General features: G+C 43.8%; 1 protein-coding gene across 1 annotated transcript in view; it reads right to left on the bottom strand.

Annotated features, from left to right (window-relative positions):
- The window catches only part of LOC132226690 (guanylate cyclase soluble subunit beta-2-like), a 50,825-nt gene extending 35,490 nt beyond the window's left edge, over nt 1-15,335 (bottom strand). Inside the window, exon 1 of the mRNA XM_059681202.1 lies at nt 15,254-15,335. Within this exon, the coding sequence (XP_059537185.1) occupies nt 15,254-15,320 (67 nt within the window). The 5' untranslated portion in view covers nt 15,321-15,335. The remainder of the gene's footprint in view (nt 1-15,253) is intronic.
- Nucleotides 15,336-18,102: the final 2,767 nt, after the last annotated feature.

Below are 18,102 nucleotides of genomic sequence, written 5' to 3'. Positions count from 1 at the left end.
AAAGATTCTGAGCAGCAGAAGCCCTATAGTTCATTGTCCACAGCCAGACAAATGGGAAAACAGTCATTCTGTATCTGAACAGGACTGACCCCACTAAGTTGGTCTGGTCTTGTCAGAAAGGAGTTATACATATGTCCCAATAATGTATTAGCCAAGTCTTCTGGATCTAGATAAAGGCCAGGACAGAAGGTGGGAGGTGGTAATGGCCTGTGTTAATAAGGGAACTGAAATTAACTCCACTCAAGTCTTTTCCAATGCTTATGAGTTCTTGGAAGGAGAATTCCTGGGAAGTAAATGGACAGGTGTGTAATTGTTTCTTCCTGTTTCCTCCTTCCCCTCCTTCTTCCTGCTAAATCTAACTTATTCAAGCTGAGGAAAAACAGCTGCACTGTGTGTCCTGTAGGCTCTGAGCAGGTGCAGCCTGCTAGCTGCCAGGAAAGCACAGACCCCATAGGCCCTTCTCCCAGGGACCTCCCTCCAGAGCACTGGGCCGTCCGCAAGCCAAACGAAGTTGTAGGAAGGGGCAGTGGTGGCCCTGTGTAGAGAGTGCCTGCTTGACTTTCCTTTTAAATCTGTAAACCTACACAAATCCATGAGGTTGCTTCTTTTAGACCCTGGTTATTTTGCTTCTGGATGCCTAGCTCCAGTAATAGGAAAGGACATCTGGCTGACAGTGACTGTTCCTTGAACGAGGATCTTGGGTTTGGGTGTGGTGTTTTCCATCTGCACTGACTTGATGCTTCTTCTGGGATCCTTAGGCAAGAATGCTTGTCTAGCAGAGGACAGAAGTCACTTTCTAAAACTACACCTGTATTGTGTTTATACCATTTTACGTCAGTGAGCTTAGGATTCCATGAGCTCTCTAGTCGTGGGGTATAAGGGATATACAGGAAATGGCAAGAAAATGCAAAAGAGAACTGAACACAAGTCATAGGTGTTTTACATATACTTTACAGTGCAAAGGAGGATCTATTGCATTCTTAGTGTTCTATCTTTTGTGCAACAAATAAGGGGCAATAAAGAAATATGCATCTATCTGCTTATTTGTACAGAATGAAACACAAGAAGGATAAACCAGGGACTATTGAGATTGGCTAGCTACAAGGCATTGATGGGGATGAGATGGAAAGGTTAGAAAAAGCATGGACTGGGTGGGGGGACTGACATTACTCTGAGCACAGCTTTTGAACAGTTCTGGTTTAGTATATTGTGTTAATGACTCATATACTTAGAGAAAATAAATAAGATCAATAGGAATAGGGAAAACCCTAAGATGGAATAGAAACAGATTAACAGAACAATATTTCAACAGAACAGTTTTGAATAACCTAATTATTCAGGAATGAAATCAACGCTGTAACATTTGAACACAGTATTTTGACTGCTTTGTCCTCATGCTAAAGACAAAAAGAACTTTAAATAAATATTTAACTGTAGTTAGCGGGCTTTCTTTTCATGTGGTGTGGGTTAGCGATTTTGAAACGACTTTCTGATAATCAAGTATTAGATAATGGGAACCAGGTTTTTCACTGTGTGAGAATAAAGTTAGTTATGGGAAAGAGAAAATCAGAATGAAACTTGGTGCGGTGTAGATTAGGAAATCTACCTTGTAGGACCAAGAGACTGATCTGGTTTTAGACAGATAAATGGATGGATAGATGATAGATAGATAGATAGATAGATAGATAGATAGATAGATAGATAAAGGAAGGAAGGAGTAAGAGTGTGTGAAGTATGTTTTTTTAATTAAATCTTTATTGTTCAGATTATTACAGATGCTCCTCTTTTTCCCCCCATAGCTCCCCTCCACCTGGTTCCCACCCCACCCTCTGCCCTTACCCCCCACCACTGTCCTCATCCATAGGTGTAAGATTTTTGTCCAATCTCTTCCCTCACTCCCCACACTCGTGTCCCCCCAAGAATTGTCAGTCCACTCCCTTTCTATGCCCCTGATTCTATTATATTCACCAGTTTATTCTGTTCATCAGATTTTTTATTCACTTGATTTTTAGATTCACTTGTTGTTAGATATTTATTTGTTGTTCATAATTTTTATCTTTACCTTTTTCTTCTTCTTCCTCTTCTTAAAGAATACCCTTTAGCATTTCATATAATCCTGGTTTGGTGGTGATGAACTCCTTTAGCTTTTTCTTGTCTGTGAAGCTCTTTATCTGACCTTCAATTCTGAATGATAGCTTTTCTGGATAAAGTAATCTTGGTTGTAGGTTCTTACTATTCATCACTTTGAATATTTCTTGCCACTCCTTCTGACCTGCATCATTTCTGTTGAGAAATCAGCTGACAATCATATGGGTACTCCCTTGTAGGTAACTAACTGTTTTTCTCTTGATGCTTTTAAGATTCTCTCATTGTCTTTTGCCCTTGGCATTTTAATTATGATGTGTCTTGGTGTGGTCCTCTTTGGATTCCTTTTGTTTGGGGTTCTCTGTGCTTCCTGGACTTGTAAGTCTATTTCTTTCACCAGGTAGGGGAAGTTTTCTGGCATTATTTCTCCTAATAGGTTTTCAATATCTTGCTCTCTTTCTTCTTCTGGCACCCCCAGAATTCGGATGTTGGTATGCTTGAAGTTGTCCCAGAGGCTCCTTACACTATCTTCATATTTTTGGATTCTTTTTTCTTTTTGCTTTTCTGGATGGGTGTTTTTTGCTTCTTTGTATTTCAAATCTTTGACTTGATTCTTGGGATCCTCTAGTCTGCTGTTGGATATTTGTATAATATTCTTTGTTTCAGTCAGTGTATGCTTAATTTCTCATTGGTCCTTTTTCATATCCTCGAGGGTCTCACTAGATTTATCGAGGATCTCACTAAATTTATTGGCGGTTTCTAGAAAATGCTTGAAAAACCTTATAACCATGGTTTTCCTTTCTATATCCAGTAGTTTGCTTTCCTCCATTTCTGTCATTTGTAACCTGTTTCTTTGTCTCCACATTTTGGCTGCTTTCCTATGTTGATAGAGTGGCTTTCTGTGCTAGGTGTCCTATAGGGCCCAGTGGCTAAGCCTCCCCCATTACCTGAGGTGGACACTCTTGGTGAACCCCTTTGTGGGCTTTGTGCACAGTCTTGTTGTAGTTAAGCCTTGATTGTTGTTGGTATCAGTGGGAGGAATTGACCTCCAGGCCAATTAGTTGTGAGATTCAGCTGTGTCTACGGTGGGAGAACTTCAGTGCTGGAGACACCCTTATGGGGCAAGACTTGCTTCAGTGGGGCTTTGGTGCTCTCTGAGTCTGCCCCCTGAGTGTGTCCCTTATGGATCTGAGGAGTTGTAATCTGGATGGTCCCACTCTGACCACTGGGTACACTAGCTCTTGGATCTCTAAGGAGGTGCTAATTTAGCCTCTGCCTGAGGCTACCCAGCAGGAGCTATGGAGAGATCTGCAGATTCCTCTTCTTTGTTTCGGGTTTGGAGGTGCCCAGATGAGGCCCAGCTGTGAAGCAATGCAAGCTGCTGTGGGGCCTTGGGCCTTCTCTTGGATGTCCTGGGCCTCTCTGACCCAGCTGCAGTTTGTTAGGTAATTTTAGATTACAAAGGGCCAGGTCATTCATATGCAAAAGCCTCTGCACACAGCATGGGTGGGGCGGGGTCTCAGGGAATCAACAGGGTGGAGCAAACAGCTATGGCAGATCCTCAGCCCTGCCCTAAGAGGCCCCAAGTCTCAGTGTCCCATGGTAATTGCTGCAAGCACCTCTGAGAGAAAGTCGCCATCAAGTTCCACCCAGTGCCAGACAGTCCAGTTTCTCCCTGTATGAATCTGAGTCCGCAGAGACTTGCCCGGAACTGGAGGTCAGAGCGAGAGCATGTGTCCCCCTCCCGATTGAAAAGGACAACAGCGTCCTCAGTTGCCAGCCCTTTCCGAGTGCACCTCCGTACCTCTGCACTTTACTTCTGCACCTCCTCTGAGTCTCAGTGTGCTTTTCTCTTTCCTTCTAGTTATAGAATTTTCACTCAGCCAGCCTTCCTGTGGTTCTGGATGATGTCTGTTTTGTCTTTTAGTTGTATTTTTGAAGTGGTTGTGCGAGGCAACAATTTCCGGTGTTTACCTATGCCGCCATCTTGGTTTCTCCCTGTGTGTGTGTGTTTTCAAGGTTCCTTGGGAAAATATCAAATTTCAGGATTGGGGCAGGGAAAGATAACATCTTGTCATTCCAGAAAGTTTTTTTTAAACATATATTTTATTGATTTTTGACAGAGAGAAAGGGAGAGGAATAGAGAGCTAGAAACATCAATGAGAGAGAAACATCGATCAGCTGCCTCCTGCACACCCCCTACTGTGCCCACAACCAAGGTACATGCCCTTGACCGGAATCGAACCTGGGACCTTTTAGTCCACAGGCCGACACTCTATCCGCTGAGCCAAACCAGTCAGAACATTCCAGAAGGTTTAAAAAAAAAAAAATGACCAGAGAATAATGAGAACATGTTAAAAGGGCCCAAGAACCAGCTTAGAGGGGCTCCCACTAGCTAAATCCTGGAGAACTTGAGTACCTAAATAAATAAAGGATTTCAACCTATTTAAAAAATAAGAATGAATAGTTCACATTGATACAAATACTAGTAAAGAAATGGAGAAGAGGGGAAATTCTTCCTTATAGAAGAAATTCAACTAATAAATGTAAAAGCAATGATATACTTAGAAAATCCCCATTTGAACACCATCAGACACATTGATTCAGACAAGAATCACCAATGAATAATAAAACTAGGGAAGGAGGAGCTTGAGAAGCAACAAGATATTTACATAGTCTGAAAGTACCTTTTCACAAGACACTAATTACAAAGGGGAAAAGAGTAACTTTACAGTGGAGAACCCTGGCAGATTCCATGCTAACCAAGCTATCAAATTTAATGCCAATAATGGGGCATAATGACATAAAATGCTCTGATATGTGAAATGAAATGAAAAAACATCACATCTGTGGTCTTTCTGTCAAGAAAGCGTAACCTGAGGAGAACCAAGATGGCAGCATAAGGTATATACTTGTACGTGCTGCCCCCCACAACCACACCAAAACTACAACTAAAAGACAAAATGGCTACGGGAAAGCTGGCTGAGTGGAAGTTCTACAACTAGAAGACAATAAAAAAGTTCATTGAGACTGGGTAGGAGGTGCGGAGGCACCAAGAGCAGAGGTACAGAGTCGGGCAAAACAGGCTGGAAAATGGGTGCACTGTGTTTTTTTTTTTTCAATTGGAAGGGAGATACAAGATCCTGACTACTTTAAACTCCAGTTTTTGGCAAGACTCTTGGGACCCAGACTCCTACAGGGAGAAACTGGACTGTCTGGCATCGGGTCAGAAAGTGAGGATGGCTTTCTCGCAGAGCTGCTCACAGGGATCATTGTTACTGTGGGGGAGTGGGACTCAGGGACGCAGAGATGCAGAGACCTGGAGACGTGGAGACGGCTGGCTGACAGCCACTCTATCAACACGGGGAAGCAGCCAAAATGCGAAGACAAAGAAACATGTCACAAATAAAATAAATGGAGGAAAGCAAACTACTGGATATAGAGTTCAAAACCACAGTTATAAGGTTACTCAAGAATCTCCTACAAACCTCTGAGAAACTTAGTGAGACCTCCAAAGAACTTAGTGAGACCTTCAAGGATCTTAATGAGAATGCCAAAAAAAATGGAAAAGGACTAGTCAGAAATTAAGCATACACTGTCTGAAATAAAGACTAATATACAGAAATTCAACAGTAGACTAGAGGTCCCAAGAATCAAATCAAAGATTTGAAATACAAGAAAGCAAAAAACACCCATCCAGAAAAGCAAAAAGAAAAAAGAATCCAAAAATACGAAGATAGTGTAAGGAGCCTCTGGGACAACTTCAAGCATACCAACATCCGAATTCTGGGGGTGCCAGAAGAAGAAAGAGAGCAAGATATTGAAAACCTATTAGAAGAAATAATGCCAGAAAACTTCCCCTACCTGGTGAAAGAAATAGACTTACAAGTCCAGGAAGCACAGAGAACCCCAAACAAAAGGAATCCAAAGAGGACCACACCAAGACACATCATAATTAAAATGCCAAGGGCAAAAGACAATGAGAGAATCTTAAAAGCATCAAGAGAAAAACAGTTAGTTACCTACAAGGGAGTACCCATATGATTGTCAGCTGATTTCTCAACAGAAATGATGCAGGTCAGAAGGAGTGGCAAGAAATATTCAAAGTGATGAATAGTAAGAACCTACAACCAAGATTACTTTATCCAGAAAAGCTATCATTCAGAATTGAAGGTCAGATAAAGAGCTTCACAGACAAGAAAAAGCTAAAGGAGTTCATCACCACCAAACCAGGATTATATGAAATGCTAAAGGGTATTCTTTAAGAAGAGGAAGAAGAAGAAAAAGGTAAAGATAAAAATTATGAACAACAAAGTGACAACAAATACATATCTATCAACAATTGAATCTAAAAATTAAGTCAATAAAAAAATCTGATGAACAGAATAAACTGGTGAATATAATAGAAGCAGGGGCATAGAAAGGGAGTGGACTGACAATTCTCAGGGGGACGGGGGTGTGGGGGGTGCGGAAAGAGATTGGACAAAAATCTTATACCTATGGATGAGGACAGTGGTGGGGGGTAAGGGCAGAGGGTGGGGTGGGAACCAGGTGGAGGGGAGCTATGGGGGGAAAAAAAGAGGAGCATCTGTAATAAACTGAACAATAAAGATTTATTTTTGGAAAAAGAAAAGAAAAAGAAAGCATAACCTGAATTGAATCAGTAGGAAATGTCAAGTAATTCTGAACTGAGGGGCATTCTACAAAATAGTTGACCATAACTTTCCAAAGTATCACAATTATAAGACACAAAGAAAGACTCCGAGACTGTCCCAGACTGCAGAAGGCTGAAGAAATGTGACAACTGACGTGCTCCAGGCTTTCTTTTGTTCTAAAGAACATCTTTGGGAGAATTAGAAAATCTCAGTAAAGTCTCTGATGACATAATGGCACTATGTCAACGTTTATTTCCCAAGTTGGATAGTTGTACAGTAGTTATGCAAGGGAATTTTTAGGCATAAAGAGACATCATATCTGTATCATACTGCCAATTCAGAAAAAATGTATTTATTATAGGTGTAGATATAGAGAGAAGGATAGAGCCAATATGGTGAAATGTTAACATTTGGGGAATATTGAAAAAACTATATGGGAATTCTTTGGATTATTCTTGCAAACCTTCTGTGAGTCTGAAATTCTGTCAAAGTGAAATGTTTTTGCGGATTGTCCTGAAGAGACCTTAGGAAATCGAATATAGTAAGACCATGAGACCATATTTATCTACAGCCAGCTGAGACAGAGCTGGATCTGGGCCTTTGGAATAGTATGAATTATGTTGGATATAATCAGGGCATTATGATTATGTCTTAAAATGTCTTTAGCTAGAAATTCATGCTGAAATATTTATGAGTAAAATTAAGGGAAACCTGAGATTTGCTGTAAGGTATTCCAGAAAAAACAAAACCAGAAAAAGGGTAGGGGGGACCAGAGAAACAAAACAAGATAGGAAAATATTAATTTTGGGTGAAGGATACATGGGCTTCAATACATAATTCTCTCTACTTTTGTATACGTGTGAAACATTCCATTAAAAAGTGTTTGTGTGTGTGTGTGTGTTTTAATAGAAGACTTCTTTGTTGGCAAGAAAATAATTGCCACAAATATCTACACTTGGCATCCAGAAAAGGTATGGAAACTTCTAAAAAACTTTTCAATTGCAATTATGTATAAACTCAAACTTTCTGACTTAGCAGGTTTGGCTCTTCTGTATCATCATGAAATTTTTACTTTTTGTTGGGTGACAGCTCAAGGGACTGGAAACAGCAGGGTGGGCTGTCTAGGGCAAGAGGAGAAGATACTGCTAAACCCTGAATGAGGGTGAGCAGGCAGAGGAATGCCACTGGGCCACAGCTGCCTACCCATGGCCTCCTGTGCCATACCAGCACAGCCAAGGGTGAACCTGAGGAGGGGCGGTGAAGGATTGAATAAAAGACAGACAAGAGAATTCAGCTGGGGCTCAGTGGATCTCCTGTGCCTGGATGAGGACACAAAATACTCAGCCTACAAATGGATGCTTTATTTTTTAGTCTGATTATAACAAGATTAACATGTATAGAAATATTCTTGTTTTGTCAACACTTGCTGCACCTCCCACAGCCCATTAGCTACTTAGGAAGGAATTAGGGCAGCCGTGGGCAAACTATGGCCCAAGGGCCGGATCCGGCCCATTTGAAATGAATAAAATTAAAAAAAAAAAGACTGTACCCTTTTATGTAATGATGTTTACTTTGAATTTATATTAGTTCACACAAACACTCCATCCATGCTTTTGTTCCAGCCCTCCGGTCCAGTTTAAGAACCCATTGTGGCCCTTGAGTCAAAAAGTTTGCCCACCCCTGAATTAGGGAGTCCTACAAAGTCAGGCTTAATTATGCTAGGAGAGCTCTGTCCTCCAGGCTGGGACTTGTCTGTGGCCCTGCCACAGGTCAGCCCGAGGCTTGACCCTAGAGCCGCTCCCTACAGCCTCCTGGGCAAAGGAGCCTGTTACCTGCTCAGGCTGGACTTCCCAAGACCTCTGCCTACCTCCCATCACCCAGATACAACAACAATATCCCTCATAGTGACCCACCTCAGGCACCCAGAAAAGCATGTGCTCTTCCACAAGGTAGGGAAGTGTATGCTGTGCAGTTTAGAAAGTTTTCCATTGGAAGTGAGTAATATTTTTTCAAAGCTTTAGTATCTGAGGGAATAAGCTTCAGATATCTGAAGAAAGCCATTCATCTGGAGTGCTCTCCTCCTCAAATGGTGTCACTTAAGCCAGGCATGAGATAATAGATGGGGAGATCTTTGTGAGTAGGAGAAAGAGGGGTTTAAGGAAAGGAGAGGAATAGCAACCACGTTGATGCCAGAGGTTGCAGGGAGGAAACAGACTCTTCATTGGGAGCGTTGGGTTCCAGGTGTAGCAATAAGTTTATCAGCACAGGGAAAAGCAGCTGGGAAATGAGTAAGGCAGCTCAGGCAGGAGTCCCACTTACACCTGGTTGATAAGCTGTCTGCTTCCTGCAAACTTGGAAACGGAGAAGTCAGCCTACCAAGGGCCAGAGCACAGGGACAGGAGTCCACAGGAGGGTGGGAAGGGGGACAAGGTGAGGGACTACTTTGTTGAGCACCCACTGTGTTAGGCAGTTTGCTCACATTATTGGATTCAGTCTTTACAACCGCCCTCTGAGGTAGGTGCTGTGGGTATCACTGCTGTTTGACCAATGGGGAACTTGCCCGTGTGACATTGCTAGGAGACCTTACAGCCAGGGGGCTCATGCAGGTCTGTGTGATTCCAGAGCCATTTCTAGAGACCTCATCTCCTCCCCCCACACACACCACTGACCGCCCCCTCCCACCCAGTCAATGGCCCCTGCAGTCTGCAGGCTTCAGCACCAGCCTCCAAATCAGGACACCCGAGTTCAGTCTCCATTTTCAGTTGGTCACATGGCCTGGGTTGCTTGTTCCACCTCAGAGGGTCTAGGAAAGATCAAATATTCTAATGCCTGATCTCAGGACTGGGTAAGGTTTATGTTGTTTCTCTTATTTTTAAAGAGGTATGTGCAGACAGCTGTTGGCCTTTGCTGGTAGCTGACTGTTGAAATGCGTTTTGCTAAGGGTTTCTTAGCAGGCAAAGTGGAGACTGACACAGCTGTGCCAAAAGGCTGTTGTGTGTTGTCACTTCAGATCGCTAATAACTCACTTAGGCACTTATTCACATACAGAACAATTCGTTATGCAGTGCTCCAGCTCCATCTGGTCGCAGCCTGAGCTGTGCCATTTAGGAAGCACAGAGCGGTGCAGTGGGCGTCTGGAGAACTCGCAGCAATGGCTGCAGGTAAGTGGCCTCCTGGAGCCCACTTGGAAGGCAGGGCACCAACGGGTGCGAACTGAGCAGCTTTTTTATATATAAGGGAGACAAAATTACCTAATTTTGAATCCCAGCTTTTAATTTGAAAAATGCACTCACCATACTTATGTACTCTTTCAGGTATGAGCCAACACATGTTATTGAGATAAACAACAAGAAGAAAATACCCTTCTGATTTTCAGCTAGACAGAGAGAAATCACAGTGATATACTTTGGCTTTTGGTAGAAAGGTAATCTGGGTCAGCCCAACATTGGTCTCTAAACTCACTGCTGCCTCTAAATGTATCGGCTGGTTTGGAACTGGGAATGCGGTAGGGCAGGTATGGGATGGCATCTCTCTGCTGAAGGTCCTGCACACACCACACAGTGCTCGCTGTCACACAGCTACAAAAACGGCCTGGGCATGATATTAGGCACATGTAGCAGTTCTTTCTGGAAATCTAAAAACTAAGAGTTTCTGTACAAGTCTGCTCAGGCTACTATAACAAAACTCTATACTGGTGGCTTAAGAACAGAAATTTATTTCCTCACAATTCCTCACAGGAGGCTGAAGTCCAACCGGAGACCTTTTGGTGCATGGGACGATGCTCAACCAACTGAGCTGCATTGGCCAAGGCTAAACGAAATTCTTTTAATCTTGAAAAAGATCTGGGTGTTAAAGATCCATTTTCTAGAGCATAAGATGACAAAACATTTTCAGTAAAGGGAAGACAATAAAAATTTTCATTTCTGCAATCATATGCTCTCTGCCACAACTACTCAACTCTGCTGTTATAATGCAAAGCAGCCACAGACAGTATCCGTAACTGAGTTCCAATAAAACTTGATGTGCAAAACAGACCGGGGGCCAGGATTGGCCCATGGGCTGCATGTAGTTTGCTGAGTGCTGCTCAGAGGACTGGGAACATGATGTCATAGTACTGCCATGCAGGGGTGAACAGCAAAACATGTCTCTACTTTTGAGGGACAACAGCCAGAAGCACAAAATATAGAACTGCTCTGTCTCCCCTTCAGAGCCACCATTGGTTCACACTTGCTGAGCACCTGCTGTGTGTCCTGCATGTTACTAAGTGACATTTACTTGCTACCTGATTTAATCCACTCCTTCCCATGACCCTTTGAGGTCAGTATTATTCCTTTCTGAGAAGGAGATCAACTCTCAGTGGAATCTGCTCACTGGCCAAGGTCGCCCAGCTGGCATGACAGGGCAGGATTCAAGTCCTCGTGCTCATTCTAGTTGTAGCAAGAGGCCATTCAGCAGAAGCTCAGAGCCAAACTGAGGCGTGACGCTGCTGGGACTCTTAGAAATAAAATCAGGAAAAGACTGAAGTTGGGTTTGTTTCCACCACCCAGTCCAAGTTTCATTGCTCTTTTATTTTCTAAACTCTGAAAACTCTAGCTTTTCTGGTCAAGTCTCAACAGTGGCCTCTCAGGCACAGAATTCCCACCTAAGGGTTTGTATTCTCCCTGTGGAAGGAAAGGAACCGGGTGCTCCTCCCACTTTGCTGGAAGAAAGGAGGCAATTGTCAGCATTCGGACGTCCCTGTGGGCCAGCAGCTCTCACTAGTGCCCGTGCCTGCAGGACTGCCGGCAGAAGGGCCAGTGCTATGCCTTGTGCAGGTCGGGTAGTGCAAATTAGCATAAGGGAGAGGTCAAGTGGTCTTCCTGTCGGATTATCAGAAGCATATGTAACATCATAGTCTGTTTTAAAGGTTTAAAAAGTGATGTTTAAGCAAATAAACCGCAGACTCTCTGGCAGGTGTGTTAATACCAGAGCCGAGAGGTAACGCTCTGGTGCTGCTACGCCTGTAGCAGGAAGGCTGCTACTTAGAAGCTGAGCTGAGTCTAGTCTGGGGCAGCGCAGCGCTATAAAGAGCACACACCTGGGGTCCGACTCCCGCATGAAATCCCGACTCCACCTGCCGCTTGGTAGCCCCGGCTCCACACAAGCTTACCCTCTACCCTTAGCATCATCAGAATGGGTGACAAAGGGGTCTGGGAGCCCCCCAAACAGGCTGGCCAGGGAAGGGGTGGGATTTGCAAGTACCACGGACACTACCTGGGTCCTGGCTCACTTTTTCCTGGAAACTCTCTCTGTGAGGCTCTTTGAAAGGAGGAGTGGGCAGAGGATGCCAACCTGTGATGGTTGGGAGGCCATAGAAGCCCTGACTGCAAACTGCCTGTGTCCTCCCTCCAAAGGGTCACACTGGCTTTCGAAGGCATTGAGAGATGTTGCCGTTCACGGAGCATGAGTTTCACAGCTGAAGGAACAAATGAACGTTTCACTCCCTGTGCCTTATTTCTGGCCTCAGACTCGGCCTTCTCTCCGCTCTATTAGGAGTGCAGGAGCTGAATGACCAGGGGCTAATGCACATCTGGTCAGAAGTTAATCACCAGCTGGTACCACAGGTTTCTCATAGCTCCAGGCACCTCTGGCCTCTGCTTGGCTCTGTGGCTCCAAGACAGAAGAGAGCGGCCTGATGACCCTGGCACAGCAGGGGACCTCGCCCCTTGCTGAAGAGGATCTGTGATCACACACATCCAGTTTCTTAAGCCTCAATGACTTCCCGCTAGCTGCCCTGGTGTGCTCTTAAGCACACCTGGTGGGCTGGCTTTACCCTGTAACCACCTCAGGAATTGCTCCTGAGGACAGCAGGCCAATTTGCTGGCCCTCAGAGTCACCATGAAAACCAGCTGGAAACCACAGTTCCTACTGCCTAACTCTAAGCTGCACAGGAACCAGCTTGAAGGCTCTACTCACCCGGCCGCCCCCAAACTTCCAACAATTCTCCCCACGGTCCCGGGTGCTAGGCAAGGATGCCGATGCAGTGCCACCTGCAATAATCCCTGAAAGCGATCTCCCCATGACCCAAAGCCACACCGCCTGTGAGGAATGGGCAAGAGAATTTCAACCGGGATTGAAAGTGGCATGTTGTCAAAGAGCCTGGAAGTGCCAGGCGGCTTCCTCTGCTTTGTGCACGCAGGCCCCTAGAGCCTAGGACAGCGAGGCTGCCCACCCCTCCTCCCTCGCCAGGCCCCGTTCAGGTGTGCTCAGTGCTGGTGAGAAGGAAGGATAAAGGAAAGGTGGGTGTACGGGCTGAATAGTGTTCTCCCAAACCCATGTCCATCTGGGACCTCCAAATGTTTCCTTATTTGGAATTGGGGTCTTTGCAGATCTAACTACTTAAATGAAGATAAGCTTGTAGTGGACTATGGTGGGCCCTAAATCCAATGATATGTTCTTAGAGGAAATCTGTGTGTTGACACAGAAAAGAGGGTTATATGAAGATGAGGCAGAGATGGGAGCAGTGCAACTGTAACCTAGGACTGCCAGTGGCCACCTGAAGCCAGGCGAGTCCTTGGCAGAGAGTCATCTCCCTCAGAGCCTCCAGAAGGAATCAACCCTGATGGCACCTTGATTTTGTACTTCTGCCCCCACACCTGTGAGAGAATAAATTTCTGTTGTTTGAAGCCACCTAGCTTGTGCTACTTTGTTGTGGCAGCCCTAGGAATTAATACAAAGGGAAGGAAGAAAATATTTTTTTCAGAGCTTATTATATGCCGGATACCACATTTGACATATTCACATGCATTGCCTCATTTAATCCTCAAAACAACTCTGAAGGATAAATATTATCCTTACTATTCTCATTTGACTAATGAAAAACTTTCACTAAGCAAGTAACTTGTCCTGGGTCATTAAATTAGAAAGAGCAGAGCTAAATTCTCTTTGTCCTGTTCCTCTTCCCCTCAGAGCCTAGAAAGTGAGCAAGTTAGTGTAATAAGCCATCTTTTGATAATAAATTCTTGGAGGAAATCATTCTGATATTACACGTGCGTTGTAAATAGGGCCATCCACACATGGTCCCCCATTATGGCCCTGTCAGTGGCATTTTAGTGTCCAGGCAGATGAGCTGTTCCGTGGGTGAGCAGATGGGAAGAAGGGCCCTCCACCCCTACAAAGCACACCATGTCCATTTCTGAATAAACATGAGTGTGGTTGGCATAACAAGATTCTCAGTGTTGTTCCTCCTGACACCCAGAGATAATCATGACTGGTCATTGCAAAGGTTTTGCAACACCTGTCAAAGTCAACATCAAGGTCAAACAAGATGGTGGTGGTGCAGATGATGAAACTCAGGACATTCACAATTTTTGTCTGTAAGAAGCCTCAGGCTGTTCAAGTGGAAAGGATAATATAGGAGCCCTGTGATGGGTTAAATACTGTCCCTCAAAAATTCATGACCACCCAGAACCTATGAATGTGACCTTATTTGGAAATTGGGTCTTTGTAGATGTAATCAAATTAAGATGAGGTCATGCTTGATTAGCATGGGCCCAGAATCCAATATAAATAGAGTCTTTATAAGAAGAGGGAAGTTTGGACATACAAACATGAACACCCAGAGAGAAGACAGCCATGTGAAGATGGACACAGAGGTTGGAGTTGTGCTGCAGAAGGAACACCTGGGAACACCAGGACCTGGCAGAGGAAAGGCCCTTCCCTAGAGCCGTCAGAGGTAGCACAGCCCTGCCAGCAACCTGATTTTGGACTTCTGGTGCCCTGAACTATGAGATAATAAATTCCCATTGTTTTAAGCCATCCAGTTTGTGGTACAGTCGATCCTCATTATTTTCAGATTCTGTATTTGCAAATTTGCCTACTTAATACAATGTATTTGTAACCCCAAAATCAATACTCTCGGATGTTTCATAGCCATTCTTGGACATGCACATGGCCGAGGAAAATTTGAGTTGCCCAACACATGTTTCTAGCTAAGGTCAAATAAGGCGATTCACTACGTTCTTATTTCAGTTCTCATACTATAAACAAGTGACCTTTTTTTTACAATCTATTTAGTGCTACGTTCCTGCATTTATATCCTTTTTGTTGGTGATTCTGCTGTTTCAAATGCCCCCAAGTATAGTGCTGAAGTGCTGTCTAATGTTCTTCAGTGTGAGCAGGCTGTGAAGTGTCTTACAAAGAAAATATGGAGAGTAGATAAACTGCATTCAGGCATGAGTTACAGTACCGTCGGCTGTAAGTCCAATATTAATGAATAACAATATATATTACATAAGGGGTTTTAAACAGAAACACACAAAAAACAAGGTTATATATTTATCAGTTGATGAAAATGTTGTGAGCAGAGGTTCCCAGGAACCTAACTCTACATTTCCTACAAGAGCAATGGTTGAATATTTGCAAATTCAGTATTCTGAGGACTTTATAGAACAGAACTACTTGAAACAATGAGAACTGATTGTACTTTCTTACAGCCACTCTAGGAAACTAAAACCGGTCCATTTCATACTCACCCAGGATCTTGCAGGCCTCTTGGATGAGCTTAATGGTGATGATGTCATCATACACTGTGTAAGTCATGAAGGCATCTTGCACTTCAGCAGAATTTCTGAAAGATAAGTCACGGTGCAATAAAAACCCAGCAGCTGGAGCTTTGCCCCAGGAATATATCTACTGACTCAGAAAGATATAACATAGCAAGAGCGCTCCTGATCATAAGGAATGTAAGACAGTGGGGTGATTGGGTATAAATTCCTCCAAGAAGCCTTCCCCGGACCCCAATTTGGCCAAGAGCTCCCTTCTCAAATACCCACAGCAGGCCATGTGTTTAACAACTTAAGTCAAGATTCTTGGTCTTACCCCCTAGACGGAGCTCCTTGAGCATGGGCACTGGGACATATTTTTATCTTTGAACCTCCAGCAGGCGGTGCTGTGTTTGGCACATGTAACAACCTAATACATGGTAGTGAACTTGGAACTCAGTGGTCTTAGAGCCTTGTTCTCTGAAGCAGGCAGAGCCACTGCTTGAGAATCTCACTGTTTTAACCATGTGGTTGTCTAGTTAGTAGGAGTTACTTGGGTCTTGCAACAGCTAACCAAACCTGGTAAATTAACCTGGTAGTCATAAACCTTGCACACTTGGCTTGGTCCTTGTATGAACCATTAAACTATAAATAGCAATTTAGTTAATCCAGGGGGAAGGAGGCTGCACAGGCAATGCTTTTCTGAGAAAGGGAGGTTTGACTGACACTGAAAGATGGTAAGCAAAGAAGAACATTCTGGGCTGAAAGAATAGGCTCCAAGGCAGCAGAGAGAATGAAGACTAGAAAACAGTACAGAACATTTGAGTTCATATCAGAAGAACACATCATGGAATCCCAGAAATGGGAGAATTGTAGAATTTCCTAATTGTCCAGTTTCCACCCTATACTATCTCTGAGTGTTGGTCTTCCAGTTGCCTCTTGAATGCTTCCAGGGACAGGAAGTTCACTCCTCTGCAAGGCAGCATATCCCATTTATAAACTGTTCTCTTTGATAGAAAGTTCTTTCTTAGGTTGAACTAAAACCTACTTCTGGGCCCTAAAAATACTTTCTATTTGTTGAGCATCTCCTTTGGCCAAGAGATGACAGATTATTTCTGATTGTCCTTTTTACTGTTGAGGAAACTGATGCTCAGAAAGTTTAAGCATCTTATCAGGACCACCCAGTGGACAAGAGAAAGATCTGGACTCTGAGCTCCACAGCCCATATAATGCCTGCATTTGCCACTGCAATTTCACTGATTGGCCCCAGTCTTCCCTCCAGGGAAATGCAGAGTCACCTCCAGATATTAAGCCCTCTAATATTTGAAGATCCTTATTCATTCTTAAGTCTTTATTTTTTTCTGGGCTAAACACTCCTTGATCTTTCTGGAATTCATCTTCCTCACTGTAAAATGAGGAAATAATACCTGTCCCACGTTTCTGACAGGAGTATTGATGAGGATGAAATAGGTTAACTGACAGGAAAGAGCTCAGAGAAAGTGAGGAACACATACACATAGGCAAGGAGGAGCCGCAATAATGACGAGGACATCACTGAACCAGAAGCTCTCTGGGTTTGCCTCCACCTCAAGAATCCTTGTTTTGGCCGAAACCGGTTTGGCTCAGTGGATAGAGCGTCAGCCTGCGGACTGAGAGGTCCCGGGTTCGATTCTGGTCAAGGGCATGTGCCTGGGTTGCGGGCACATCCCCAGTAGGAGATGTGCAGGAGGCAGCTGATCGATGTTTCTCTCTCATCAATGTTTCTAACTCTCTATCTCCCTTCCTCTCTGTAAAAATCAATAAAATATATTAAAAAAAAAAAAGAATCCCTGTTTTGGTCCATGTCTGTACAGGGAGTCTCTAAGCATCGTCAGGTGCAGCTTTCAGAGAAGCTGACTGTAGCCCAGGGAAGATGGGGGGTACAGTTAACCACCATCACTCACTTAAGTGGGGTGCTCTCGCCATGTTGGTATCACTCTCCACCCACATCCCCAGGGCCTGCGGGCCTGTGTGACAACACATGCCCTCTTTCTGGGCCTAGGAGCAAAATAGAAACATAGTGGGCAAGACCCAAGTTTAAACTGGACATGTCATAATGTGTTCTGAAGTACCCAGAAGGGGTGTTTCATCTCCAGGACCCTTGGAAACTGACAAACTCCGTGGCACTCCCCAGGCCCCTGGTGGAAGCATACGTTCATCCTCGCCTGGGGCTGGTGGCCTCTTCTTCCCTGTAAGCTGAACTGATGATACTTTAATGTCAAATATTTCTTTGGTTTGTATATAGGTTGCACGTTTCTGGAATGCCAGACAAGCCCAGACTGTTATAGTTACACAGGATTGCCAGCCCTGTATATTGATCTTCGTGATCTTGCATATGACACTTCCCACAGAGTCTGTGCACACTTGCATATACAGTCATTCAAACTGTTTCTTGGAACAAGATTAAAAAAATAAACCAATTGGTATCTTTCAAATGAGATAGCTATGCCTGTGATAAGAAGGGAAGAAAAGAAAAATGACCATCAGAAAACATTTTGAAGAGATTAGGGGTTGGAAAAAGCAACAAATGTGGGAAATAAACAGTTAGATGTTTCCAAGTGCACACAAAGAGGAGTGCATTTCATGTAACATGAAAAATGTCAACCACATAGGTGGTCCTATATACACATAATTAGGAGATGTGGCAAATCAATATTTCACTGGGATCGTCAGCAATTAAATGTATGTTCTCCTTTAGTTAGTTCCAACTAGTAAGACACAAAATATCTGGGCAGGAAACTAATGCCAGATGCCTGTTACAGAATAACTTGGGAAGCAAAATAAACGTACAGATTCCTGGG

This window comes from Myotis daubentonii, chromosome 2 (genome assembly GCF_963259705.1).
Source record: "Myotis daubentonii chromosome 2, mMyoDau2.1, whole genome shotgun sequence".
Taxonomy (NCBI): Eukaryota; Metazoa; Chordata; class Mammalia; order Chiroptera; family Vespertilionidae; genus Myotis; species Myotis daubentonii.
The sequence above is the reverse complement of the archived record's forward strand: the minus strand, read 5'-3'. Positions and strand labels throughout refer to the sequence as shown.